The sequence below is a fragment of the Myotis yumanensis genome, unplaced genomic scaffold (genome assembly GCF_028538775.1).
Source record: "Myotis yumanensis isolate MYYU_CA2020_CCGP unplaced genomic scaffold, mMyoYum1.0.hap1 SCAF_16, whole genome shotgun sequence".
Classification (NCBI taxonomy): Eukaryota; Metazoa; Chordata; class Mammalia; order Chiroptera; family Vespertilionidae; genus Myotis; species Myotis yumanensis.
Window position 1 is genome coordinate 11,537,073 of NW_027223767.1, and position 25,927 is coordinate 11,562,999.

General features: G+C 53.5%; 1 protein-coding gene across 3 annotated transcripts in view; it reads left to right on the plus strand.

Annotated features, from left to right (window-relative positions):
- Positions 1–21,140, plus strand: part of PIK3R5 (phosphoinositide-3-kinase regulatory subunit 5) — a 71,272-nt gene extending 50,132 nt beyond the window's left edge. For 2 of the 3 annotated variants that reach the window (XM_070394190.1, XM_070394191.1), the window contains exons 5-19: positions 46–184; positions 9,808–9,877; positions 12,246–12,420; positions 12,869–13,022; positions 13,703–13,786; positions 14,050–14,788; positions 14,915–15,077; positions 15,229–15,354; positions 15,857–15,985; positions 16,165–16,258; positions 16,405–16,481; positions 18,668–18,761; positions 18,841–18,923; positions 19,445–19,557; positions 19,687–21,140. In XM_070394190.1, coding sequence (XP_070250291.1) covers positions 46–184; positions 9,808–9,877; positions 12,246–12,420; positions 12,869–13,022; positions 13,703–13,786; positions 14,050–14,788; positions 14,915–15,077; positions 15,229–15,354; positions 15,857–15,985; positions 16,165–16,258; positions 16,405–16,481; positions 18,668–18,761; positions 18,841–18,923; positions 19,445–19,557; positions 19,687–19,834 — 2,388 coding nt within the window. In that variant the 3' untranslated portion in view covers positions 19,835–21,140. The remainder of the gene's footprint in view (positions 1–45; positions 185–9,807; positions 9,878–12,245; positions 12,421–12,868; positions 13,023–13,702; positions 13,787–14,049; positions 14,789–14,914; positions 15,078–15,228; positions 15,355–15,856; positions 15,986–16,164; positions 16,259–16,404; positions 16,482–18,667; positions 18,762–18,840; positions 18,924–19,444; positions 19,558–19,686) is intronic. The other variant, XM_070394192.1, reaches the window with a different exon arrangement.
- Positions 21,141–25,927: the final 4,787 nt, after the last annotated feature.

A 25,927-nucleotide genomic window follows, 5' to 3' on the forward strand; every position in this document is an offset into this window, starting at 1 on the left:
TCTCCCACCCAGACTTCTCTCCTTGCCTCTCCCTCTGCATTGCAGACACCACACTTCCCGCCGGACTCAGACCTTCTTCTGAAAGCAGCGGGCACCTACCACCGATTCCTGACCTGGCCCGTTCCGTACTGCAGCATCAGCCAGGAGCTGCTCACCTTCATCGACGCTGAGCTCAAGGCCCCAGGTCAGTGCTGAGGCAGCTTGCGCGGGGAGCAGGGATCATGCAGGCAGGAGGTTCTTCTGGAATTGCTCTTGGGCTGTGATCCTCCTCGCCTCTCAACCTTCAGCTCGTCTCTGCCCATGGCCCTGATTCAAAACCTTGGAGTCTCCTCCTCTTTATGGTGCTGTGTGTATCTATGCGCACCAGCATCAGATGGCTGAAAGCAGTGAACGTAGGCAGTAACTCAAAGAGGAATTCTTGTCCTGCCCGGTGTTGCTCAATTGGTAGGAGTTTCGTCCAGTTACACTGAAAGGTTGTGGATTCGATTCCCGGTCAGGGCACATACCTGGGTTATGGGTTTGATCCCTGATCCCGACCCAGCCTGTGGGAGGCAACTGATCGATGTTTCCCTTTCTCTGTCTCTGCCCCTTCCCCTCTCTTTGAAAATCAGAAAATGTCCTCGGGAAAGGATTAAAAGTGGAAAAAACAGGACTTCTCAGGGGAGGCTGGGCAGGCGTTCAGGGCAAGGAGACCACACCATGCGGCCTGTGCCTCTGCTCTGGTTATGCAAGTGGTCTCTGAGGCTGCCCAGGTCCGACAGCGAAGCCCATGTTGACATGAGGCCCTCACGTGTTCTCTTTGCCTCAGGAGCACGTGGGGAAATGTATGTGTGGACAGGTTCAGTCTGGCCACGGAAGGTGGCTGGTGTTGGGAATGGACAGGTTAATGGCCGCCATGACAGGTGTGGACAGGGGCCTGGTACTAAGTTTTCATATGGAGAGTCTGAAAAGTAGGAATTGCAGGTGCTATCATACACATGCAAATGAGGCAGAAGAAAACTATTGCAGAGCAAGAGAAATCATAATCAAGTATGATGTCCTGAGAGGTAGTGTGATATTAGAGCAATTCATCCCATCCGAGGCTCAAAGGAATGAAGTCAGGAAACAACTGAATGGATAAAATTCAATATCCGTTCCTAATATTTAAAACCCCTCTAATATATGAAAACTTTTAATATACGGAAGTGTTCTTAATACTAGAGGCATTTCCATTTAGTCAATAATCTTTCTCTTCATGCTTACAATGATTTTGCCTATGCAAAAAAATAAAGAACATTTCCTTTTCCAGAGAAGATAAAATTTTAATAGTTAGAAATCAAACAATTGCTTATTTATCAAGACTAAGAGGATCATCTGAAGGACTGTCAGATAGGTAAACAGGGAGCTAAGAGCTTTGCCATATAATGGCATTAACCAGCTAGAAGACATAAAAAAAAAAAAACCACAACAATTTGCAGTAGCGACTACAAATATAAAATAAATGCAACTAACCTACATAGAAGAAACAAATTTAACCAAAGGATAAATAATTTAAAACACATGTTGCTAGATTGAGTCAATATTATAATAATATCAGGTGTTACCATGATCAAAATACATCAACATCTTTTACAATTTAACAAAATAGAGAAAGTCTATCGGTGCCCTACAATAGCATTTACCCATGCGTTTGATATATATTTATGTATTCTTAAAGAAGAGTAAGGATGGATATTTCCTTACTAGGTCTTTGAAGGTACCCTAAGGCTATATGTAGTTATGAAAATCATACACTATTGGGAAAAGAATACATGAATAATGGAACAAAATAGAATAGCTAGGAACAAATGAAATAGTAAAAAATTGTTATATAACAAAGTGGCATCCTCATATGGGTCCTGAAAAAAAATTGGTCATTTAATAAATGATATCAGGATAATGGAGAGACCAGAAAAAATGAGTTAGAATTTTATCTCCAAAAAACAAAATTGAGTTTTATAAAAATAACTTACAGTTGGATTAAAAGCTTAAGTGTAGAAACAAGACCATAAAAGTCATTGAAGAAAAATAGGTCACCTGAGCTTAGAATGGAGAAGGATTGTTTCTTCAAGACAAAAATTATAAAAGGCCAACAGATTTGAGAGCATAAAATTTAAAGCTCTTTATTTGGCAAAACCCACTATAAGTGAAAGGTAAATGACAAGCTAAGAAAAATATTTTCAATAAAAATAGTATTCAAATCCATGAAGAGTTCTTTTGAGTCAATTAAAAATAGGCCAATGAAAATGTGACGAAGCATGCTTTAAGCACATCAAAAAAAGAACTAAAAACATCTGAGGAACAACTCTCAAGATATTCACCCTCATTAGTAATAAAGAAAATGCAAAACTTAACAGTGAGACACCGTTTTCCCCTAACAAATTGGCAAAGATTTAAAAAAAAAGCAAGTATTGGTCAGGAAAAGGGGGGCTGTGTTCTCTAAAACATTAAAAAGAATATCCTTTCACCCAGCAATTCCATTCCTAGAAATTTGAGCAATTATGGCTATGCAAAGATTTTCCTACAAGGATGTTCATCGATGAGTTCTTTCTAGTAATCAACCAATTCCAAAAAACCTAAATATTGCACATGGCTGAGTATAGTGTAGCAAAGTCATTTGGTGGAATTCTAGTCCATCATATAGAAATGTAATTGCTGAGATCAGAAGATGTTGAGTAAGTTGAATCTTTAAAAAACCAGGCCCCAAAATACTATGTATGTTGTAATCCCATCTTTTCTTTTAAATCTCTGCACACCAAGCCCTATTCAGTACTGACAGTGTTTCATTCTCATTGTACACATTATACACATAGAACAGAGGGACCAAATCTTATTCCCCAACAATTCACGAACCCTAGAAAGCTCAGGACTGAAGCTCTGTCTGTAGATTTCTTTGAGGGATTCATGACTTCCTTCCCCAGCCAATCATCTATCTGATCTATCTGCCCCCAGCCAATCAGCTGTGTGTTGTTACCGAGCAGAGCAGGCACAGGCTGAGGTTGGCCATCACCCAAGTCTACCTATTGCATGAACCTCACTTTATGGGAGAGACGTGGTGGAAGAATTAAGAAATCAGGAAGACCCGGAGGAGAAGGTGTTGAACTAAGAGGTGCTTGGGCACATGATGAATCGAGAAACTGCCAACCTAACTTTCCAAGGCACCCTAAATCAGGGGTCCTCAAACTCTTTAAACAGGGGGCCAGTTCACTGTCCCTCAGACTGTTGGAGGGCCGGACTATAGTTTAAAAAAAAACTATGAACAAATTCCTATGCACACTGCACATATCTTATTTTGAAGTAAAAAAACAAAACGGGAACAAATACAATATTTGTATTTGCATGTGGCCCGCGGGCCGTAGTTTGAGGACCCCTGATTTAGATGGAAAAGATTTCAATGCACGTGCTTTGACTGGACCTTCTGTCTATACCAGTGGTAGGCAAACTCATTAGTCAACAGAGCCAAATATCAACAGTACAACGACTGAAATTTCTTTTGAGAGCCAAATTTTTTAAACTTAAACTATATAGGTAGGTACATTGTTATTAACTTAATTAGGGTACTCCTAAGGCTTAGGAAGAGCCACACTCAAGGGGCCAAAGAGCGGCATGTGTCTCGTGAGCGCAGTTTGCAGACCACGGGTCTATACCAAAGATTTAAACAACCCTTCCTTTCTTTGAAATGGCCAAGGGCGATGTTGGCTTGGGGGAGGGCCGTCACCTGCATGTGGGGCAACCGCTTCCCGATTTCGAGTGGAGCCAGCTGGCCCTCCTCCGCTGAATGCACGCTATGCCTGGAAGTGTTTTTGTGGGCAGCTGAGCAGGAACTCTGTTCTGGGCAGCCCAGCGAGCAGATGGGGAGCAGAGGGGCGGGTTGTGGCGAGGCCCAGATGCTGGGACATGGGGTTCTAAGCCTGGGGGACAAGAGCCAGGCAGAGCAGCAGCTGGAGCTGGACCCAGAGCAGGTGGCACTCTTGCCCCTCCCTGCTGAGGGGCAGTGTCCAGAGACCACGCGAGGCCTCAGATATGCCGGTGACCCAGGAGAAGGCAGATGTATGGAGAGGGAGTCGGGCCAGCCTGCCCGTGCTAGGACTTCTCTTCCAGGGAAAGCAGAACTGAAACAGGAAACCATCTCCTTCTCATGTCAGAGAGTCATCTTCAAACAAAAACCAAGCTCTCACACAAATGCACAGCGAGCCCAGGCCCCAGATGTGTTCAACCTGTCTCCGAGGGAACCAGTTACACGACAAGAGCTGGTGTAGAGGAGGGTGCGAGAAACTGATAGGGGTTTCTCATGCAAGCTAGAATAAGGGTGCAAAACTAGATACCAAATTAGTTAATGTCATCTAGGAGAATAAAACTGTAACCTTTGAGGTCATCTTTTGTCTGGAACAAAACACCCATCTCACATTCACACATTAACCCCTGATTTCACAGAACCTGAGCCCTCATCAACAGCAAATAGTAAGTTGAACAAAATTGACCCTCATCCACAGGAGCCTTATGTGGGCTTGTTAGAAAATGCTTCAGTGTGGTTTTGTAGAGGCATGTGGCTGAGTGCCCCACCCCCAGTGAGCCCAGCTGAGAGAGGCAATGGGCGGAACCAGGGAGGGGCTGGAATGAAGGCCGGAATGAGCTCTGGGAGGAGAAGCTGAGGCTCAATCACTTGGCGGTCACCAGTACTAGGTATTAGACCTCAGTGGTTTCAAGTCCTGGAGCTGCGGGGCCATTGGAAAGACGTTTTACTTATGGGAGCCTCAGTTTCCTCATCTGTAAAATGGGAGGAGGATCCCTCCCTCTCAGAGCAGTTTTCGAGGCTAAATGCTGACCTACGTTGATTTCACGTTGCTTGGGCAGTAGGGTTTGGGGTGTGTTGGCTTAAGAGAGAGGTCCTGGCAAGGTCACAGGAAGAAGATGACCAGGGACCTGAAGAGCTGGGCCCTCCACCCAGGGAGCCTTAGGGAGCGAGTTGCCATGGAGATGAATGAAACAGTTTACTCCACTTTGATGTGGCTGGGTAGCAGAGGAAGTGGGCAGGTTATGAAGCCCCGGGCCTCCCCCTTCTTCCTGACTCCACCCCCAATAGGGTGCCTACTGGCTCCGCTCTGGGGCTGGCAGGAAACCTCACATCAGTGCTACCAGGTCCTGCCCACCACAACCCTCTGGGGTTAAGCCCACATGTTTGTTGAATATTTATGCTGTGACCACATGGCTGCGCTCAGCACAATACTTGCCTGCAAAGAATTTATCTGTAATCCTGAGGGGTGACAGTGGGCACCAGATGTGTGAGTCACTCAGAGTGCCACAGCCTCAATACCGGCATCTCACCCAGACCACGGCCCCATGACGTAAGAGGGAAAAGCAGTATTACTCGCATTTTGTGCATGACACAACCAAGACTGGGAGAAGTTTGTTTCTTGCCCAAGCTATAAAGCCAGGTGTGAGAGGAGAAACACGGGCCTCGGTATGACAAAGACATCTGCTTTGTTACTTATTAGTTGGTGGCCTGGGGACAGGTTGCATAAGCTTTCCTCATCAAAGCAGGACTGAAATTGTGGTTGATGATGGTGGTGGTGGTGGTGGCAATGGCTGCATTACCTGTGTGCTTACGCTGCACTCAACATTGCTAAGAATCGGTCCCATCCATCCTCCGACAGCCCCCTGGATAGTCACTAGTATTTCCATCTTTCAGATAATAAACTTGAGGGCCACACAATTAAGGAGCTTTCCCATGGTCACATAGCTAACAAGAGCTCTACCACTTGAACCCATGTCTGTTCGAGTCAAAAACTACCTTCTCACATTGCAAAATGCTGTTTCTTTCAAAAGACCCAGGCAGGGGACTGCATGACTGACAGGCCCCGGGCCCTGCTGGCTCCCAAGCACCTTCTTCCCTTGGGCAGCTTCTCCTGTCCCTTTCCTATCGCCTAGTGCCCTCCCACCCTGGACCTCCTGCCAACCAGGAAAAAACCTGATGAGGTCAGTTCTGCCTGTCGACTGGTGGCAGGTGAATTGTGAATATTCTTCAGTGGCAATAAGTTTCTCTTCGGACATAACTGATCATAAACATTTGCATCTTCTACTTTTTGTCTCTGATTATGGAATGAAAGGTTTAGGTCTCTTAAAGGAAAGTCAACCAACACGGACTAGTAGGAGAGGGTCTGTGCTGTTTTTACTCCGACCCCGGATACATGGGAGTCTTTCCCCCACACACCCGTTCTCTAGCTCCCCAGACACCAGGTGGGTGTCCACAGATTCAATCCAATTCGGACACTAACCACCTGGAGTCAGCACAGACCCCGCAGTGGAGGGCTCAGTCTCGCAAGACTGCCCCCACTTCAGGTGCTGACCATAAGCCCAGGTCTCCCTTGCGTTTGACCAACCAGCTACAAATCAGGGTTTCCCAGCGCTCCCTCCTCAGGTGCAGTAATTTGCTAAAACAGCTCCTAGAAGTCAGGAGAGCACTTTACTTACATTCACTGGTTTATTGGAAAGGATACTATGAAGGATACCGAGGAACAGCCAGGTGAAGGGGTACAGAGGGGGAGGTCTGGAGGGGTCCTGAGTGTAGGAGCTTCTACCCTGTGGAGTTGGGGTGCACCGCCACCCTGGGAGCTTCCTGAACCCCATTGTTTAGGACAGTGGTTGGCAAACTCATTAGTCAACAGAGCCAAATATCAACAGTACAACGATTGAAATTTCTTTTGAGAGCCAAATTTTTTAAACTTAAACTGTATAGGTAGGTACATTGTTATTAACTTAACTAGGGTACTCCTAAGGCTTAGGAAGAGCCACACTCAAGGGGCCAAAGAGCCGCATGTGGCTCGCGAGCCGCAGTTCTCCGACCACGGGTTTAGGGGTTTCATGGAGGTCCTACTAAGTAGGCATGATTGACTCAATCTTGGCTATTGGTGATTACCTCTATCTCCAGCCCCTCCCCCCATGAAGGTTGCTGGGAGAGGTCACAAAGTTCCAGCCCTCGAATCACTCACAGGGCTGGTTCCAGAGGGCACCCAGCCCCCTGCTGGAAGCTATCTAGGGACCCACCCAGAGTCACCTCATTAGCATTAACTCAGGTCCAGTTAAAGGGGCTTATTTAGATGCTCCTCTCACCCCTCACTCAGGACATGACAAGGATTTTAAGAGCTCTGTCCCAGGAACTGGGGATGAACATATACATATAATAAATACAAATATATATTCCTCATTATATCATGATACTGTAGGGGGAGACTCAGGGAAGGAGTGGAAGGCAGATGTTCCAGAAATCACAGGGTGTGATTAGTTGAGCCGGCTGCCTATAAAAGAAAGCCTGAAATAACAGTGGCTTACACTTTTTACACCCCTCCCCCTCACTTCCTCCTGTTAACTGGAACGAGGAATTGATGGCTGGCACTCCAGCAGCCGTCTTAGACAATGAAATGACCTTGAGGACGAGGTCTCCTGCCAGGGATGGAGGAGCAGAAAGATGGGAGAAGCCTAGTCTGAATGTTCATGGGACCACGAGTAGGAGAGGGTCTGTGCTGTTTTCACTCTGACCCCTGGATTGCCGTCCACCCGATTTTTTGTTTTAATGTCTTCGTTGGGGGTAGGGGAGTCTCATCGGATGCTCCGTGCTTCACTTGGGGACTGTTGGCATCCAGGATATCCAGCTCTGGAAATGACTCCCTCTGGGCCAGGGTGTGCCCAGGGGCACAGACGTCCCCTAAAAGTCCCCCAACAGCAAAATCAGGCACAGGGCAAGGTTATATGGTGTCTGCCTAGCTGATATGAGGCAGCTCTCAGCTCTACCTGCACTGTGATCCCCAAATGAGACTATTCAGATATTATCCTATATAATAAAAGCCTAATATGCAAATTGTCCCCTTGGGACTCCGAACAACCAGGAGTTCGACTGCTTGCTATGGCATGCACTGACCACCAGGGGGCAGTGGGGAATGAAGGAAGGCCCCGGTGGGCAGCAGGCAGCTGGGGGAAGGAAGGCCCGATTGGCCCTGATCACCGGCCAGGCCTAGGAATCCTACCCGTGCACGAATTTCAGGCACTGGGCCTCTAGTCCTAAGATAAACAGGGAGAGAAATGCAAGATGTGACTGAATGGTCCTTGTCATGGAGACTAATGGAGCAGAGCAAGCTTCAAGGAGAAAGTGGTCAACAGTATCAAAGAATCAAAAAAAAAAAAAGGGCGATTCAAGGAAAATGATGATAAGGTTGAGGCCTAGGGTGATGTGACTTCAGGAGGGCAGCTCAGGAGGGCGAGTCCAGGAGGGCAGTCCAGGAGGGCAGCTCAGGAGGGCGGCTCAGGAGGGCAGCTCAGGAGGGCAGTCCAGGAGGGCAGCTCAGGAGGGCAGCTCAGGAGGGCAGTTCAGGAGGGCGAGTCCAGGAGGGCGGTCCAGGAGGGCAGTCCAGGAGGGCAGCTCAGGAGGGCAGCTCAGGAGGGCGGTCCAGGAGGGCGGTCCAGGAGGGCAATGGGATTGGAAGCCAATGGCCGGCATCTGGAAGGAGGCCTGATGGAGGAAGAGAGATCTTGCCGGCTGCTCCCCTCCCCAGGAGAGTGGCCAGCTGCGTGGCCTGCGTCCATCGAGGCAGAGTGGGAGGCGAGGCGATGCGTCCGTGGGGTGTGGGTTACCGTTAAGACGTCCCATGGTAAAAGGAAAGAGCAGACGAATCAAGAGGAGGCGGCTTGTCTATGTGCTCCTCGCGGGGAACCCGTGCAGAGTGGGCACCCTCATCCGCTCCAGCATTTGGGTACGAGAGCACAAGAGTATGTATGTGAGAGCTGCCAGACAGCGTTCCCAGTCCTGATAGGAACAGCCACTGTCCGGGGACTCTCCTATTAAAACAGATACAACAGTCACGTCCAAACATGTGAGTTACATAAAAGAAACACCACGCAGAAGGCCCAGATCAAAGCAATTAGGTGCTAAGTCAGAATGCATACATTGGCCATTTTCTTCCATGTGTTAGACAAGCATCAGGGCCTTTCTTCCTGCTTTCTGCAACGCTTCCCGAGTGGATCGCCTTCCTGCTCCCCACTCCCACCGGCCCGGGCTGGCCCTGCCCCCGACAGAGAGACAGGGACCCCGTAAAGACTTCCAAGCTCTAACAAGGGCGCTGTCCCCTGGGGCCCAGCCCCTGCTCTGTCAACCTTGTCAGTGAGGAGAGTGAAACGTGCTTTCATCTCCTCCCGAGGGTGACACAGAACCGAAGACACTCTGTGGAGGGTCTGCTTCCAGCTGCAGAACTGAGCCAAGTTGCAGGAAACACTTGAGTCCATTTCTCCACTCATTTAAAGTCAAGGAGACCGGCAGGTGGACGGGGCAGAGAGGAAGGCTGGGAGGGGGCGTGGTACAGAGGCTCAGTCTGGGAGGGACCCCATCAGGGGTCTGTGGCCTCTGAAAAGTTGTGGAGGCCAGACCAAGATGTGAGGGGAAAGAGAGAGTGTGGGAGGGGCTGAGGCTGAGGGGATGGCCCGGCGTGCCCACTGCCGGACACCGGGACTGAGAGAGGGCCGTGTGACAAGAGCCAGGACTGCTGGACAGCAGGAGACCGGCCTCGGTTCTCCTCTCAGGGTGCTCTGCCCCGCTGCCTCTGAGGAGCAAAGCTTGGCAGGTGGCTGGAGCCAGGTGGGGCCTGGGGCTTATCTTGTCAGATGCCCCGTAGGCGTCAGGCGTGATCTGACCCATCCAGGAACTCCCATCCTAACTGTTCAGTGCGGCCACTGTGAGGTGCAGGCCACGAGCGCCGAAGGACCAGGTAACTGCATGAATTTGCTCTTTTTCTTTGGCCACAGGAATCTCCTACCAGCGGCTGGTGAGGGCTGAGCAGGGTCTGCCCCTTCGGAGTCATCGCAGCTCCACTGTGTGAGTGCTCTTGGAGAGGGAGAAACGGCGTGGGGTGGGGTGGGGTGGGGTGGGGTGGGGATGGGACTACGCCCACTGTTCACCATTTCCGCACCAGCACCCCCGCATCCCTCTCTCGCTGCACCCCAACCAAGCCCCCCACAAACAGGCTTAGACCTGGAACCCCGGGATTGCTGGTGATGTTTTGTGCACAGAGCTGCTTTCTGGGCTGAGGGTCTTTCATCAGATTCCTAAACAGGTCTGAGACTTAAAAAAAAAAAAAAAAAAAAAAGGTTAAGAATCACCTGCATTGATCATGCCAGACGCTGGGCACACATTACCTCACTTCACCCCACTTTTCAGATGAGGAAACTGGAGGTCAGAGAGGTCAAGTAACTTCCCCAAGGTCACACAGCAATGAGTGTCTGAGCCAGGACCGGAACCTCAGTCCTCCTCGGAATCCCATGCTCTTCCCACAGTGTCTTTCTGCCGGTTTTTAAAGCAGCATTTTCCAAACTTTTTTTTTTAACCAGAATCTGCAATAAAGAATTCATTCTCTATGACAGTCTGGCACACACACACACACACACACACAAACACACACACACACACACACACACACACAGCTAAAACAGGTTTCATGAATTGAAACTTACCCTTACCTCCTAGGGTGGGCTCTGTCCCCTTCTATTCCATTTCATTTAAAAGGCAATTTTGGTGGTGACTTCCCAAATGGATTGCATTGCCCACTCACGGGTCCGGGTCTGCAGTGTGACAAGCACTAGGAGAGCAGCCTCCGTTCCGAGGCCCCTCCGGCGGGCGTGTGGGCGCTGTCTCATCCGGACACCGGGGCGCCCAGACGCTTCAGCTCCAGCAGCAGAGACTGTAGTCACCCCGCCCTGCCATCCCCAGGCAGTGCAGGTCCTGAGAGAGACAGAGGGACGAACATATTTGTAAATGTTAGCTTAGCAAGTAAATAAGCTCCCTCCCAGGAGGGTCAGGGGGCTGGTGAACACTCACCAACATCATCCGGGCACTTCCTGAGCTCTGGGCACCGCTGTGAGCATGGCTGCTTCCTGCAATCCTCGTGCTGACCTTGTGGAAAAGGCATTTTTAAGGTCGGGGAACTGAAGTTCTGAGAGGTTAGTAGGAGGTCTCGGGGCTGAGGGGAAACCCACTCCTGTTTTCCGTGAGTTGGGAGAGATGGTCGGTTTTCCAGCGGAGATGGCGTGCAGGCGGCGAGGGCGCAGGCTGGCCGGGCTGGTCCTGCACACAGTGAGTCAAGTGGGGGAAAGTGAGGTCTTGTGTACCCAGCACCTGGGATCAAGCCCTCAGTGAAGGGGACGGGCTCAGTGAGGGGCTGCTTACGTGAGCCTGCCTCCTTTTTCTTCTAAAGAGAGAAATCAAACATAGTTTCTCCCCACAGTGATGCCTCTGACGGCGCCCGGTCCTGAGCCCAGGGCCCCGCTCCGGGCAGATGCCCACAGGGACTGGGGGTTGCGTCGCCTGCCTGGCGTTGCTTTGCACGGGTGTGAATGCAGCTCGAGGCGTGGGTTTGGGAGAGAGCGCAGCGAAGGGAAGCCATGGGCATGACAGCGTGCAGGGGCGGGCTCAGGAGCACCGTGATGGCTCAGACACAGTGACGAGGATCGGCGTGGGCGACGTGAGAACCATCCTGGGTTGTTAACTGTTAACTGAGAAATTGACACCTCGGGGTTCACGGTTCTCAACATTTGTGTATGTTTGAAATTTTCATAATGAACGCATTTCACACGCACCAAGGAGGAGCCGGGGTGGAGCGGGGAGAGAGGCGGAGGTGGCTGGACACACACTCCTCCCCGGCCAGTGCCGGCCTGTGTGATGCTATGGCAGTTAGAAGAGGGTCCCCCTGGCAGAGGACTCGGATGCAGCCCTGACTTGGCCCGCCTTCCTCCTGGCAGATGCCACCCTCCCTGCAACCCGTGGCTTGAGGAGTAGGGCAGGGGCCAAAATTTCAGCCCCCCTGCACCACGGCATATGTCTGTCTGCTTCCCCTTCCCAAAATGATCGCCTGGCTTCCAGAGAAAACACAGTCTTCTCTTGAGTAATCTTATATCCATTCAGATGTCCTGTAGAGAGAAAAAAAATGTTTATATAAAAATTAAGGTAAAACTTATTTTAAAAAATTGAGTTCAGTGTTGAAAAGGTCTTTGAAAACACCGGGTGAAAAAATACTCAAAAGTAGACCATACACTTTCCTCTTGGAACCGGGACCCTTGAGCCCCCACCTCTCTCGTGGCCTCAGGCCCTGCCCGGGCTGTGAGGAGGCCCAGGCCTCGGGGGGACACAACCCCAGCATGAGGGATGTGGAGGCGCCCCGGTGCCCACAGCCACTCCTCTGTGCCCCCAGCACCGTGCTGCTGCTGAACCCCGTGGAGGTGCAGGCGGAGTTCCTCGCCGTGGCCAACAAGCTGAGCGCGCCTGGGCACTCGCCCCATAGCGCCTACATCACCCTGCTCCTGCACGCCTTCCAGGCCACCTTCGGGGCCCACTGTGACCTCGCGGGCCTGCACTGCAGGCTGCAGGTATGTGTCTGGGACCCGGGGGTCCACCCTGCCCCCTTCTCGCAGACCTGTGTCTGCTCCAACTTAGGGCTGCTGTCTCCCTCACCCCGAGGCATGGCGGGCGGTGGTTGGAGAGCCGGCCCTGCCAAGAGGCTCTCTGTTGTGCTGGGGCCTGATCAGGGTGGGTGGGACCCACTTTAGGGGAACGAGATTCAGACTGAAGCTGGAAGACTGGTGTCTGGCCCCAGCTCTGGGACAGGCCCTGGACAGACCCTCTGCTCTGGGCCCTTCTCTCATGACCATGTCCTCAGAGGGGAGTTGGGGGCAGGCCTGGCTCCCGGGCTGTGGGTGGAGATGGGCGATGAGGCTGGGAGGGCCTGGGCCCTGCTGCCCTGGGTAAGACCTGGGAAGTGGAGGCGGGCAGCCGGCCATGGCACAGGAGCAAGCCGGTCTCCTCCTGGGGTTCCAGTCCAAGGCCCTGGCTGAGCTCGAGGACGTCTACACGGAGACGGCAGAGGCCCAGGAGCTGGCCTCTGGCATCGGGGATGCAGCCGAGGCCCGGCAGTGGCTCAGGACCAAGCTGAAGGCGGTGGGAGAGAAAGCCGGCTTCCACGATGTCTTAGGTGAGGCCCTGGGACAGGGGGGCCCACTTTCCCCGTGGCCTGTTCTGGCTCCCACTGTGAGCAGTCCAGGTTGGCCTGGAGGCTCTACTCCACACCGTCCCTCGGGGACCACGTTCCTCAGCATGTCCTCCACGCTGGTGCCCGGGTCCTGCCTGCGGGGTCAGGGCTGGGCGCACCGTGTGGGGCTGTGGGAAGCGGGAAAGCGTGTGCTAATCAAGGGCAAGGGCCTCTCACTTGACATGAAGACAATACGGAAGTCGTGCGTGTCACATCGACCCATATCCCCTTGGCCCACTTTGGTCACATGGCCACACCTCACCCCGAGGAGCCTGGGAAACTTCCTCTCCACACCGTGTTACCGCAGAAGAAGGGACACGGTGTCCTCGCATCTGAAGGGGGACTGCCCTTGTTTTGCTGTTTGGCCCCTGTAAAAGGAGGCGCAAAGTGTGTGCCGCCACATTTACACAGCGTATACAAGGGCAGGGCACCCCCACGGTGCCCTCTGGCTGCGAGCCAGCACCCCAGCTCTCAGCTCCAGCTCCGCCCTGGCCCACCCAGCTTCGAGGCCTGGCCCGTCCTCTCCCAACTCTACCCTCTTCTTTAAGGCGAGGGCCCTGGGCTGGCCGATCTCAGGGCTCCTTCCCAGGCCTCACCTGGGCCGGCCCCGCCCGTTCTTACAGATCCTGCGAACCCAGGCAAGCTCCGCACCATCCCCATCCCTGTCGCCAGGTGCTACACCTACAGCTGGAACCAGGACAGCTTTGGTAAGCAGCCGGGGCCCCAGCCCAGCAGCCTGGGCTCTCTTCCCGCCCTTCTGTGCGGCAGCCTCCACTCCCCACCAGCCCTGCGGCCTGAGCAGGCTCTGGGCAGGGCAGGGGGCCGCACGCTGAGTCCTGGGCTGGACTTGATCCGCCTTCTGGCACCTCCTCCCCAAGTCCATTCTGTCTGAACCTGTCGCCCTCCCAGACGTGAGCGGGAGAGGTTTCCCAGGCCCGGATACCCAGCGGTGCCTCCCTTTCCCGTGCAGACGTCCTGAAGGAGATGCTGCTCAAGGAACAGGAGCTGCTGGAGCCGGGGCTCCTGGGGGACGAGGACGAGGATGAGGACGAGGATGAAGAGGAGGAGGAGGAAGAGGAAGAGGAGGAGGACTTGGAAACGGATGGGCAGTGTGCCCAGAGGGACTCACTGTTTTCCACCAGCTCGGAGGCCTCCCGTGACTCCGCCCTGTCCTTCGCCTCGTCCCAGGCCTCGGGGGCCACCCTCTCCAGCCAGTTGCTGACCTCCTTTGTCTCGGGCCTGTCGGACGGCATGGACAGCGGCTACGTGGAGGACAGCGAGGAGAGCTCCCCGGAGTGGCCCAAGAGGCCGGGCGGCCGGGAGCGCCGGGGCTACCGCAGGCCCGGGCAGAAGTTTAACAGGATCTACAAACTGTTCAAGAGCACCAGCCAGCTGGTGCTGCGGAGGGACTCCCGCGGCCTGGAGGGCAGCCCGGACTCGGCACTGCCCCTGCGGCGGGCCGGGAGCCTCTGCAGCCCCCTGGACAGCCCGGCCCCGCCCCCCTCCCGGGCCCAGCGCTCCCGCTCCCTGCCCCAGCCCAAGCTCGGCACCCAGCTGCCCAGCTGGCTCCTGGCGCCCGCCTCGCGCCATCAGCGCCGCCGCCCCTTCCTGAGCGGGGACGAGGACCCCAAGGCTTCCACCCTGCGCGTGGTGGTCTTCGGCTCCGATCGGATCTCGGGGAAGGTAGCCCGGGCCTACAGCAACCTGCGGTGAGAGCCGGAGTGGGTCGTCTCTGCGGAGTGGGGTGGCGGGGTGCTGGTGCTGGTGGCATCTCAGGCTTGAGCTGACCTCCCACAGGGATTCAGGGCACCTTCTCACCGCCTTCTTGTTGCCAGGCTGCTGGAGAGCAATCGCCCCCTCCTCACCCGGTTCTTCAAGCTGCAGTTCTTCTACGTGCCCATGAAGCGCAGCCAGGGGGCCTGCTCCAGCGCCTGCCCGGCCCCTCGGAGCCAGACACCGCCTCTCCCTCCCGAGTCCCCGAGGCACCCCCTCCCTGCGGTATGTCCCCGCCCTGCACGTGGGGGTGGCATTTTGCTGTGTGACACAGACCTGTCCGAGGGCAGGGGGAGCTCAGAGGAGGGCTGCAGGGCTGCCCAGGCCCTGGCAGGCCTCCTGGGCCGCCGGGCATGACTCTCGCCCCTTGTCGCAGGAGCTGGGCGCGGCCCAGTGGGAGGAGAGCACCAACGACATCTCTCACTACCTCGGCATGCTCGACCCCTGGTATGAGCGCAACGTGCTGGGCCTCATGCACCTGCCCCCCGAGGTCCTGTGCCAGGTAAGCGGCCCCTGGGAGGGGAGAGAAGGCCCACTGGCTGGGTCACCCAGCCTCGCTCAGAGGCCCTGCTTTGGGGAGCTCCAGCTCGAGGACTCCACGGAGGACCAGGGTGCCCTTGGGAATGAGCAGAGAGAGTAGGCGAGAAGCAGGACGGGGCTCTGGGGACAAGGGGTGGAGTCACCACAGTGACAGGGAGGCTCCTGAGAAGGATCCAGGGGACCTGGGCCTTGGGCCCCATCCTCAGCTCCGCTCTGTCCAGCTCTGCCAGGGGCCTTCCTGAGCCCCCGGGCCAGGCCAGGGAGCCGTGTGGAGACCGGCTGTGGGGGCTCCCCTGACGGTCTGTTTCCTGCTTTCGCCTTACCACCCCCTCCCTGGCTCTCTCCTCTGCGTCTCCCTCTGCATGTGTGTGTGTGCATGTTCCTCTGCCTCTCTGCCTCTCATCTTCCCTTTCCCTCCCACTCGCTGTCCACCTGCCCCTCTGGCTCTGGCTCCCCCGACGCAGCAGTCCCTGAAGACCGACTCCCGGCCCCTGGAGGGCTCCCCCACCCAGCTGCCCATCCTGGCCGACATGCTGCTCTATTACTGCCGCTTCGCTGCACGGCCGGTGCTGCTGCAGGTCTACCAGACAGAGGTGAGTGCCTGCCGCCCCAGCCACCTGCTCCCTGGCACTCACAGGCAGGCCTCCCTCACATCGCCGGGCCCCAGCCTGTGCTCCGTCCCCACCCCATGGCAGCCCCCGGCCCTGAGTCGGAGAAGCCTGGAGGGTCCCTGCAGGAGGTTCGCCCTGACGCCCGGTCTTGCCCTCTGCAGCTGACCTTCATCACCGGGGAGAAGACCACGGAGATCTTCATTCATTCCCTGGAGCTGGGTCACTCTGCTGCCACGCGAGCCATCAAGGCTTCAGGTGAGTGCTGCCTGAGTCCCGGGGAGACAGTGGGGACCCTGGGAGGTGGAGCCCTGGGGAGGGAGGGCCAGAGGTGGGGGGCGGGGAGGTAGGGCCCCAGGGTCTGTAAGGGGCACCGAGTGAAGGTCTGTCTGCGTGTGGCACAGGTCCTGGCAGCAAGAGGCTGGGCATTGATGGGGACCGGGAGGCCGTCCCTCTAACACTACAGATAATTTACAGCAAGGTAAGAGGGTGCTGGGCCACGGCCTCTGGGGTCTGCTCCTGGTCCTCCTCACGCAGCGTCAGACTCGGGTTCCCGGGCCCCAGTGTTTAAGCTGGAGCCCGCAGAGGCCTCCCCCTGTGCTCTGCCCCTCCTGGATGCGCCCAGCAGCTGCCGTGAGGTGTCAGGGCCGGGCTACAGGGCTAGGGTGGAGAGTGGGGCAAGGCTGGGCTTCCAGAGGCACCACGAGGGAGAGGCCATGGTCTGGGGCCGGTGTGCCAGGCTGGGTGCATGGGAGGTGGGATTAGTGAGTGAAGAGATATTTGAGGTGAGGGAGGAAGGGGTGCCCATGAGCATGCGTCTCTGAGCCTGTCACACTTTGGGGGGCAGGCCGTGAGAGCCTTGACCTCACCAATGGGGCCCTCCTGCCTTCTTTTCTTTCTTCCTTCTTTCAATCATTCAAAAGGTATTTATTTAGCACCTACTCCTGCCAGGCCCTGTGCTGGGCAAGGGAGAATGCAGTAAGCAGGGAGGGCTGGGCCCTGCCTTTAGCTTTTTCAGAAGAGAGAGACAGACAGGAAACGAGGAAATGGCCAAGGTCATATCCGAGTGGCGAGTGATGACAAGGCAATTCAAGGGCTGATGGGAGGTGATCATGGGCCTTCTTTACATTTGGTGGCCATGGCTGTGGGCAGGGGGGATTGACCCTGAGAGCTGTGTGCCAGGTGTTTGTTAGCACCTACTGGGCCCCAGACATTGTTCTGGGCACAGGGAGTGTTGTCAAGAGTGAACAAAATGCTGACAGCCTGGAGGGATGGTAGGCATTGGTTAGATGGACCCACAGATACATAATTACAACTGTGACAACTGGGAGAACCTCCAGGGGATTCTTCAACCCAGTCTGGAAAGTTAGACGCTTCCTAGAGAAGGGACATTGAGTCAATATTGGGTGGGGGAAGGGGGGAGACAGGAGTTCATTAGTTAAGCTAAAAAGAGAGGAATGTATTCCCCAGACAGAGGAAGCAGCATGTTCAAAGGCCCTGTGGTAGAAGAGAGCATGAACAGCAAAGGCGACGAGGTGAGGCTAAAGAGAGGCGGGGCCAGGATACCAAGGGCCTTAATGATAGTGAGAGGAGTTTCTCCAGTCATAAGAGCAATGGGTATTCTTGGAAGGAGCTTAAGTTTGGGGTGGTGCCCCCTGGGAGCTCTGTGGAGAACAGATTGGAGGGTCCACAGGGGACATGGCAAGGCCCATGGGAGGCTCCGGTGGTTTTCCAGGAGAGAAATGTGGCAGCCAGGTCTAGCTGGTGGTGGTGGAGTTGGGAAGGAACGAGGGCTAGATGTGGATTATGTGAGCAGCAGGGCTTAGGGATGGGTTGGAAAAAGAGCGGCCCGGACTCCCGGATTTCAGTCTTCTGAGACTAATAGTGCATCGTCTCAGAAGCAGCCCAGGTCCGGTAGCAGCAGATCAGGAATGCATGCGGGACATGTGAGTTTGCAGTGCCCTTGAGAGGCAGAAGGAAGAAGCCAGAGTAGGCAGTTGGATGGATGGGCCTGAACTCAGACATGAAGTATGAGGAGGGGTGTATAGGTGGTCGAGGTTCCCTAATGGAGAAAGTAGAAGTGCAAAAAGCGGAGGAGCCAGGAGAAGGTCCTGAGGCCTGTGTCATGTGACTGCAGGCAGAGGAGGGTGTCGGGCTGAGCAGAGGCCCAGCTGAAAGGTGGTGGGGAACCAGGCGTGTGCCCTCACAAAAGCCCGGGAGAGGAGAGGGGTGAACAGAAGCTGACCAAGGACCGAGAAACCCTCTTGCATTTGGCAACATGGAGGTCCCCCATGAAAGGGGGTGGCAGGCTGGCTCTGCCGGGAGCTCCAGGCCTGTGGGCCCCTCTCTTCCTCACTCTGGACTCAGCAGGAGGTCATCAAGGCCACCCCTTAGGTGCTCTCAGCTCTCGCGTCCTATGACCTGCTCACAAGGCTGACCCATGGACCACGCTAGCGACATCACGCCCTCCCCGGAGTCAGCAAGGTCTCTACAGGGGCCAGGGGTCTCAGTGAAGGAGCCGGCAGACCTGGGTGAAGGAGAGAGAGCTCCTGGGTGTGCCCACGACAGGCAGCTCCGGGCCCGGGCAATCTGGGCCTCTTCTTTGAAGGGAAGGTGGCAGGCAACGGGCCCCGAGCTGAGAGAGGACCTGGTTTGCTGCCTTTGCAGGGGGCCATTAGCGGACGAAGTCGCTGGAGTAACATGGAGAAGCTCTGCACCTCCATCAACCTCAACAAGGCCTGCCGGAAGCAGGAGGAGCTAGGTTGGTCGGGTGGGCGGGCAGCGCAGGGGTGGTGGCGGGGAGGGGCTCTGGGCCTGGCCTGAGCATCCCTGCCCTTCAGACTCCGGTGTAGAGTCCCTGACGCTAAACCTGACGGAAGTGGTGAAGAGGCAAAACCCCAAATCCAAGAAGGGCTTTAACCAGGTAAGGGCTTCCCTCTCCTTGAAGCCACACCCTCAGGAGACTGACTGGGGGTGAGTATGCACCTGTGTGTGTGCACGTGGGCATGTTGTGTGAGAGGAGGAGTGTCCAAGGCTGTGGGGGGCTGTGGGGGGAAGGGAAGCGGGGGAGGGGTGAGGTTTGGGTGTGCACACATGTGGGGTGCTGTGGGGCGTTAGGAGGAAAGGGGGGCTCTGTGAGAGGATCTGTGGTGTGGAAGGCTTCTGCCCTAAGTCAGAGGCAGAGCGGGCTGTGGGACCCCCAGGGCTCTTGCAGGGGGACGGGAGGGCGGGGGGCACGTGAGCGCAGTACAACTTCTCCTTGGAGGGCATTTGCTTCTTCCAGGCTCAGGAAAGGGCAGAGGCTGGGGCGGGGCCAGGGCCTGAGCCGTCCACAGAACCCCTCCCCTGCGCTGGCCATTAGCCTTAGAGAGCTGACAGACCAACGCCCACCCCACCCCAGGGTAGCGGGCAATCCCACGGGGCTGACCTGGGCCTTCCCTCCAGATCAGCACCTCGCAGATCGAAGTGGACAAGGTACAGATTATCGGCTCCAAAATCTGCCCCTTTGCGGTGTGCCTGGACCAGGATGAGAGGAAGATCCTGCAGAGTGTGGTCAGGTAGGAAGGGGCGCGGCTCTGCCCCAGCTGCGTGGGGTGGAGGGAAGGGTCAGGGTCTGTGCTGTTCCCACCCGGAGGCCTGGAAGCGGCTGGGGGGATGTGAGCCTGTCCTGACTCCCGCCCCCACAGGTGTGAGGTCTCACCTTGCTACAAGCCCGAGAAGAGCAGCCTCGGCCCCCAGCCCCAGAGGTCGCCCCACTCACCAGCCCAGGCCACGCCCGATCTCTGCTCCCTCCTCTGCCTGCCCATCATGACTTTCAGCGGGGCGCTGCCCTAGCGAGGCCCTGCACCCACCGCCCCGCACCCCGCCCGCCCGCCCACCCCGGACAGAAAGCCCAGAAGCGGCCTCTTCTGAGCCTCTCCTGAGCCTCTCCAGACGGTCGGCGGTGAGGGTCTCGCTCCTGGTGGAGAACCACACAGGCCTGCGCGGGGTCCGGGTCCTGCTGTGGGCCCCGCACTGGGCAGGGCAGCGCGTCGGTGGTTTCTGGGGCCCCGGGGCTCTGCTTGGGACAGAAACAGGCTTTAGGGAGAGAGGGGCCTGGCCACACAGCCCCTCAGATTCCCGAGGTAGAAGGAGAGCTGACCTTTGAGGGCCCCGGCCACCAACGTGCTCCATATCCTTTCTAGGAGAAAGACCAGAGGCCCTGGTGCTCTGAGGTCTGGGTTAGGCCTCCTCTCCCAACCTGCGGCCCGGCGGGCCCACTCCTTCCTTTGTCAAAGGCCTGGGAAACCCTTTGTGTCCAGAGCTCAGTCCAGAAATGTGGATGAGACTTTTCATTCCTGACCTTCAGACCAGCCCCCATCTCTGTCCCCCTCTCTCTCTCCCTCTTCCACACTCTCTAAAAATCAGTGAAAAAAGATCCTCAGGTGAGGAATACTAAATAAACAAATAAATAAAGGCTAGGGCGATAGGGTGGAGGGCAGGGCCGGGGCCAGGATTTGAACTGGCGGAGGTGGGGAAGGGAACCATGCCAGCAGGCAATTGTATCCCGCACAGACCCCCTCCTTCCTCTCCTGCTTCATCCTGATCCAAAGGTTCTGGGCCGATAGGAGCCCAGAGGATTCACAGCTGGAGAGACGTGGACAGGGCCAGCTCCTACCCGGAGTCGCCACTCCTCCCGCCCAGCCAGGCTCCAGAGAGTGGTTGGCTCTATACTGTCAATATTATTTTTTTTTTTAATATATTTTATTGATTTTTTACAGAGAGGAAGGGAGAGAGATAGAGAGTTAGAAACATTGATGAGAGAGAAACATCGATCAGCTGCCTCCTGCACACCCCCCACTGGGGATGTGCCCGCAACCCAGGTACATGCCCTTGACCGGAATCGAACCTGGGACCTTTCAGTCCGCAGGCCGACGCTCTATCCACTGAGCCAAACCGGTTTCAGCTGTCAATATTATTTTTTATTGTGTGTACAAGATGTCCTACTGTATGAGCAAGCATAGCAATGAATTGAATTTAATATTATTGTTAAATAAAACATCAATCTTGTATTTAATGACCGAGAGTTATTTTGTTGTGTGACAGTTAACTGCTAGTTGGGCAGTTCACATACATTATTCTACCTACAGCAGAAATAAGATTCTTGGGGGTTGTTTTGTTGATTTGGGGAATTTTCTTCTCTGTAGAAAATGTATTTGTGCTTAAGTTGTCCCCGACACGGTTCCATTTAAGCCTTATCATGCTGCTGAGAGGAAGGAAAGTCAGCTCAATGCGGGGAGGGAGAGAAGAGGAGGTCAAGGGGTGGTGGAGCACACCGGTGACCTGGGAGGAGTACGTAGCACCAAACACAACTGCTCCAAACACGGCTGCTGGAGATGGAGGAGGAAGGAAGCGTGAGATGCCCCGGGTCTGCACCGGCCCCCATTGCGAACAGGAAAGCACACCGATGCTCTGTGCGCTGACTATGCTCAGTTAGTCTCGCTCAGGCATCTCTAGGGCATTGAGGGAGCCCTGGGCCTAGGTCGGGCTCAGAGTAGCTGGGTTCGAGCTGCAGGTTGGGCTCCGGTCTGCTGGGTGGTCCCTCAGGCACCTTGGGCAGGCATGTTAGCCTGGACAGGAAAGCAGCGACAGGTGCTGCCTCCTCGGGCCTGGGCCTGGGCCTGGGACTGGTGCAGCATCTGCTCCTAACATCCAACTGGCCAACAGTGAAGAGGCACAACAGCTCTTAACTCAGCAAATCTCATCCACCAGTTCAATAAGCTCAGCAAGTCTCCTACAGAATAAAAACAAAATTACCTGAGAAGAGCACTTCACTTCATTTCCGATTTCTTCCCAAAATTCCATAACCCTAGTCTAACGAAGAAGATATTGGATAATCCATGTGGGACATCCCACAGGATAATCTGACCAGCTCCTCGGACAGTCGGTGTCATAAAAAAACAAGGAAGGACCAAAGAAGACTCAGGAAACCTGAAAACCAAGTGCAATGTGGTACCCGGATTGGCTCATGAAACAGAAAGAGAATATTAATGGGAAAAAAGGGTGAAATTCCAATAAAGTCTGGAGTTTATATTTTAAAACACACAAGTACCTCATTGTCAAACTCCTGTGGGGACGGGGGGTGGTGGGGAGGGCGCGGTAGGTAATGAAGAAAACTTAAAGACAGCCCAAGGAAAAAAATACATGTTATCATCAAAGGATCAACAATAAAACTGAGATCTCTCTTCTCAACAGTAACAGTAGAAGCCAGAAGACAACGAAATGACACCCTCAAAGGGCTGCAAAACCTCATCAACCTAGAATTCTATACCTAGTATTGTCCAATGATTTTTTAAAAATTATACACTGTTCAGGAGAGACATACTTTAAATCTAAGAACACAGAAAAACTAAAAGGATAACACCATGCACACCGGACCCAAATATCAGACATTTTTAAGGCAAGAAACACAAGATAAAGAGGGATGTTTTATAAAGATCAGAGTCAATCCAACAAAAAGATACCACAACCATGAGTCTGTATGCATCCCATGGCACGCATTTAAACTATAAAGCAGAAACTGTTTCTACATCTCTACAGCCATAGTGAAATACTTTAACACACTTTTTTCAATAGCTGATAGAACAAATAGACAAAAAATCAGTAGTGATATAGAGGATCTGGAGAAAACAATTAGTAAATGTGATCTTGCCCGACTGGTGTGGCTCAGTGGTTGAGCATGGACCTATGAACCAGGAAGTCATGGTTCAATTCCCAATTGGAGCACATACCCGGGTTGCAGGCTCCATCCCCTGTAAGGGGCATGCAGGAGGCAGCTAATCAAGGAGTCTCTTTCATCATTGATGTTTCTATCTCTCCCTCTCCCTTCCTCTCTGAAATCAATAAAAACATATTTTTAAAAATATGAATAATCCTATCCTGTATAATAAAAGGCTAAAATGCAAATAGACTGAACAGCAGAGCAACTGGAACAACCAACCAACCAAACAACTGGTCGCTATGACGTGTGCTGACCACCAGGGGGCACGTGCGGAACATGGTGGGCATTGGCTGTGGTGGGATGGTGGAGCAGGTGAGCGGGGTCGCCAGACCAAGGCAGGGCGCCGGTTGCTGTTGTTGTGGTGAGCCTCTGGTGGTTACTGAAAATTCTTTGCTCCCATGGGCTGCAGTCCCACCTGACACTCGCACCTGCTGACAGCGCCAGTCCCGCTTGCACCCACAGCGGACGCTGGAGCCACTGTTCGCACCCACTGCTGGTGCTGGTCCCAATCACTCGGCACCATCAGCAGGTGCGAGCGGCAGCTGCCAGCACAGATCACCCCTGAGGGCTTCTCCACCACCCCCTGCTCTTGAGGGACGATCGGGGCAACAACCGCCGGTCGCACCCACTGACAGCACTGGCCCTCCTTGCACCCGCTGCTGGCGCTGGCACCAGGCCCAACTGCTCCGTGCCATCAGTGGGTGCAAGTGGGGCCGGTGGGAGTGGTGGCAGCAAGAGCAGGGCTGCCAGCAGACAGGGGACAGGGGGCCGCAACAGGAGGGACTGGATGGGGGCGTGGAGGATGGGCCGAGACCCACCCCTGTGCCTACCGCAGCCTCTCGACCCACAGTTCCTTTCAAGGTGCACGAATTCATGCACTGGGCCCCTAGTAAATAAATAAAATAAATGTGATCTTTCTGAAATAGAACACTGTGCCCAACGACAGAATTCACATTACTTTTAAATACAAATAGAATATCAAATTTCAAATGATTGAAATCAAACAAAGTATGTTCTCTGACTACACTGAAATTAGACTATCAAAAATATTAGCCCTGGCTGGTTTTGCTCAGTGGGTAGAGCGTCGGCCTGTGGACTGAGGGTCCTGGGTTCGATTCCGGTCAAGGCCACGTACCTTGGTTGCAGGCTCCTGGCCTTGGTCAGGGGCATGGGCCCTAGTCAGGGGCATGCGGGAGGCAACCAATCGATGTGTCTCTCTCACATCAATGTTTCTTTCAGTCTCTCCCTCTCCCTTCCATTCTCTCTAAAAGTCAATGGAAAAATATATCCTCAGGTGAGGATTAAAATATATATATATATATATATATATATATATATATATATATATATATATATATCTCGAGAAAATCCCAACTGCTTGGGAATTAAGAACAACATCCCTAAATAATTCACAGATCAAAAAAAATAAGTAAAATAAAAATGGAAGCTAGAAAATATATTAAACTGGTTAATAATGAATATATGATATTGAAACTCTTAGGATGCTAAAACCATGCTTCTGAGAAAATTTATTTCCATAAAAAGCATATCTTAGACTGGAGCAATAGCTAAAAATCAATTATTTACATTTACATCTCAAAAAGCCAGAGAAAGAACAGTAGATCAATCCTCAAGAAAGTAGAAGGAAGGAAATAAGTGTAAGAACAGAAATCTATAAATTAGAAAACAACATACTAATTGATAAACCCCAGTAAGGCTGATGAGAGAGAGAAATATCAATATTATCAATGAAAAAAGGTCCTATAAACACTAAAAAAGGTAATAAAAGGATATTACACATTCACCAATAGATTTGGCACTTTGGATAAAATGAAGAAATTTCTCAAAAATACAATTTGCCAATTTTATGAAAGAAATGGATATACTGCATAGGCTAATATAGTAAAAAAATTGAAACCATTATTTTATTAATTATACTAGAAGCGAATCATCTTTTTACAGTCTCTGTTGTAACGCATTTTCCATAATATCATACAGTTGAAACCATGCAGTATGTAACCTTTTCCAATTGACTTATTTCACTTAGCAATATGCACTTAAGGCGCTTCCATGTCTTCTCGTGGTTTCATAGCTCATTTCTTTCCGTTGTTGAATAATATTCCATTGTATGGATGTACCCTGATTTGTTTATTCATTCACCTACTGATGGACATCTTGGTTGATGCCAATTTTTGGCAATTATGAATGAAGCCGCTATAAACATTCAGGTACTGCTTTCCGTGTGGACGTGGATTTTCAGCTTATTTGGGTAAATACCAAAAAGCACAATTACTCAACCATCTGGTATAAGCATGTTTAGTTGCAAAACAAAGGCCAGGCTGCCGTCCAAAGTGGCTGTGCCCCTTCTCACTCTCACCAGGCGGGTGAGCGCTCCTGTGGCTCCACGGCTTCATCGGCACCTGGCGTGGCCAGCATTTGGGGTTGTACCCATGCCAGTGGGTGTGCAGTGATATCATTGTCTTAACCTGCGACTCCCCAGTGACCGTGACGTTGAGCACCTTTCCGTGTGTTTATTTGCCAAGTGCGTGTCTTCTTTGGTGAGGTGTCCGTTCAGATACTTTGCCCATTTTCAAATCGGGTTGTTTGTGTTCTTAATGTCAAATTATGTTTTCTCTGTGTATGTTGGATACCAGTCCTTTTGCAGATCCAGTAAATGTTTTGCAAATATTTCTTCCAGTCTGTGGCTTGTCTTTTCATTTCCGTAATAGTGCCTGTTGACAAGCAGATGGTCTTCATTTTAATGATGTCCAATTTAGCAGTTTGTTCTCTTCTGGCAGCCTGGAGCGTCCTCTGGGGCTCAGAATGTAGTGGTCAGTCACCCTCCTCAGACCTGAGGTCCCTGACCTGCAGCCCATGTGCCCCCCAGAGGCACCGCCCACACCCCTATCTGCTCCAAGCGGAGGCACCAGAGAGGTGTCCAGCCCCGCAGCCTCACACGCACAGGAGATGAGGGTGAGCCTGCAGCTGGGTGCCTCCCCAGCGCTCAGACTCCCAACCCCCTATCACCCCCCCCCCCCCCCCCCCCCCCGCCGCCCCTCCAGCACAGGAATGTGGCCCTTGCCCTTGGAAGAGGGCTTCTTACATTTCTGGGGAGAAAGCTGCGCCCTCCTTTCTCGTTTCCTCCCCTTCTATTTCCTCCCCCAACC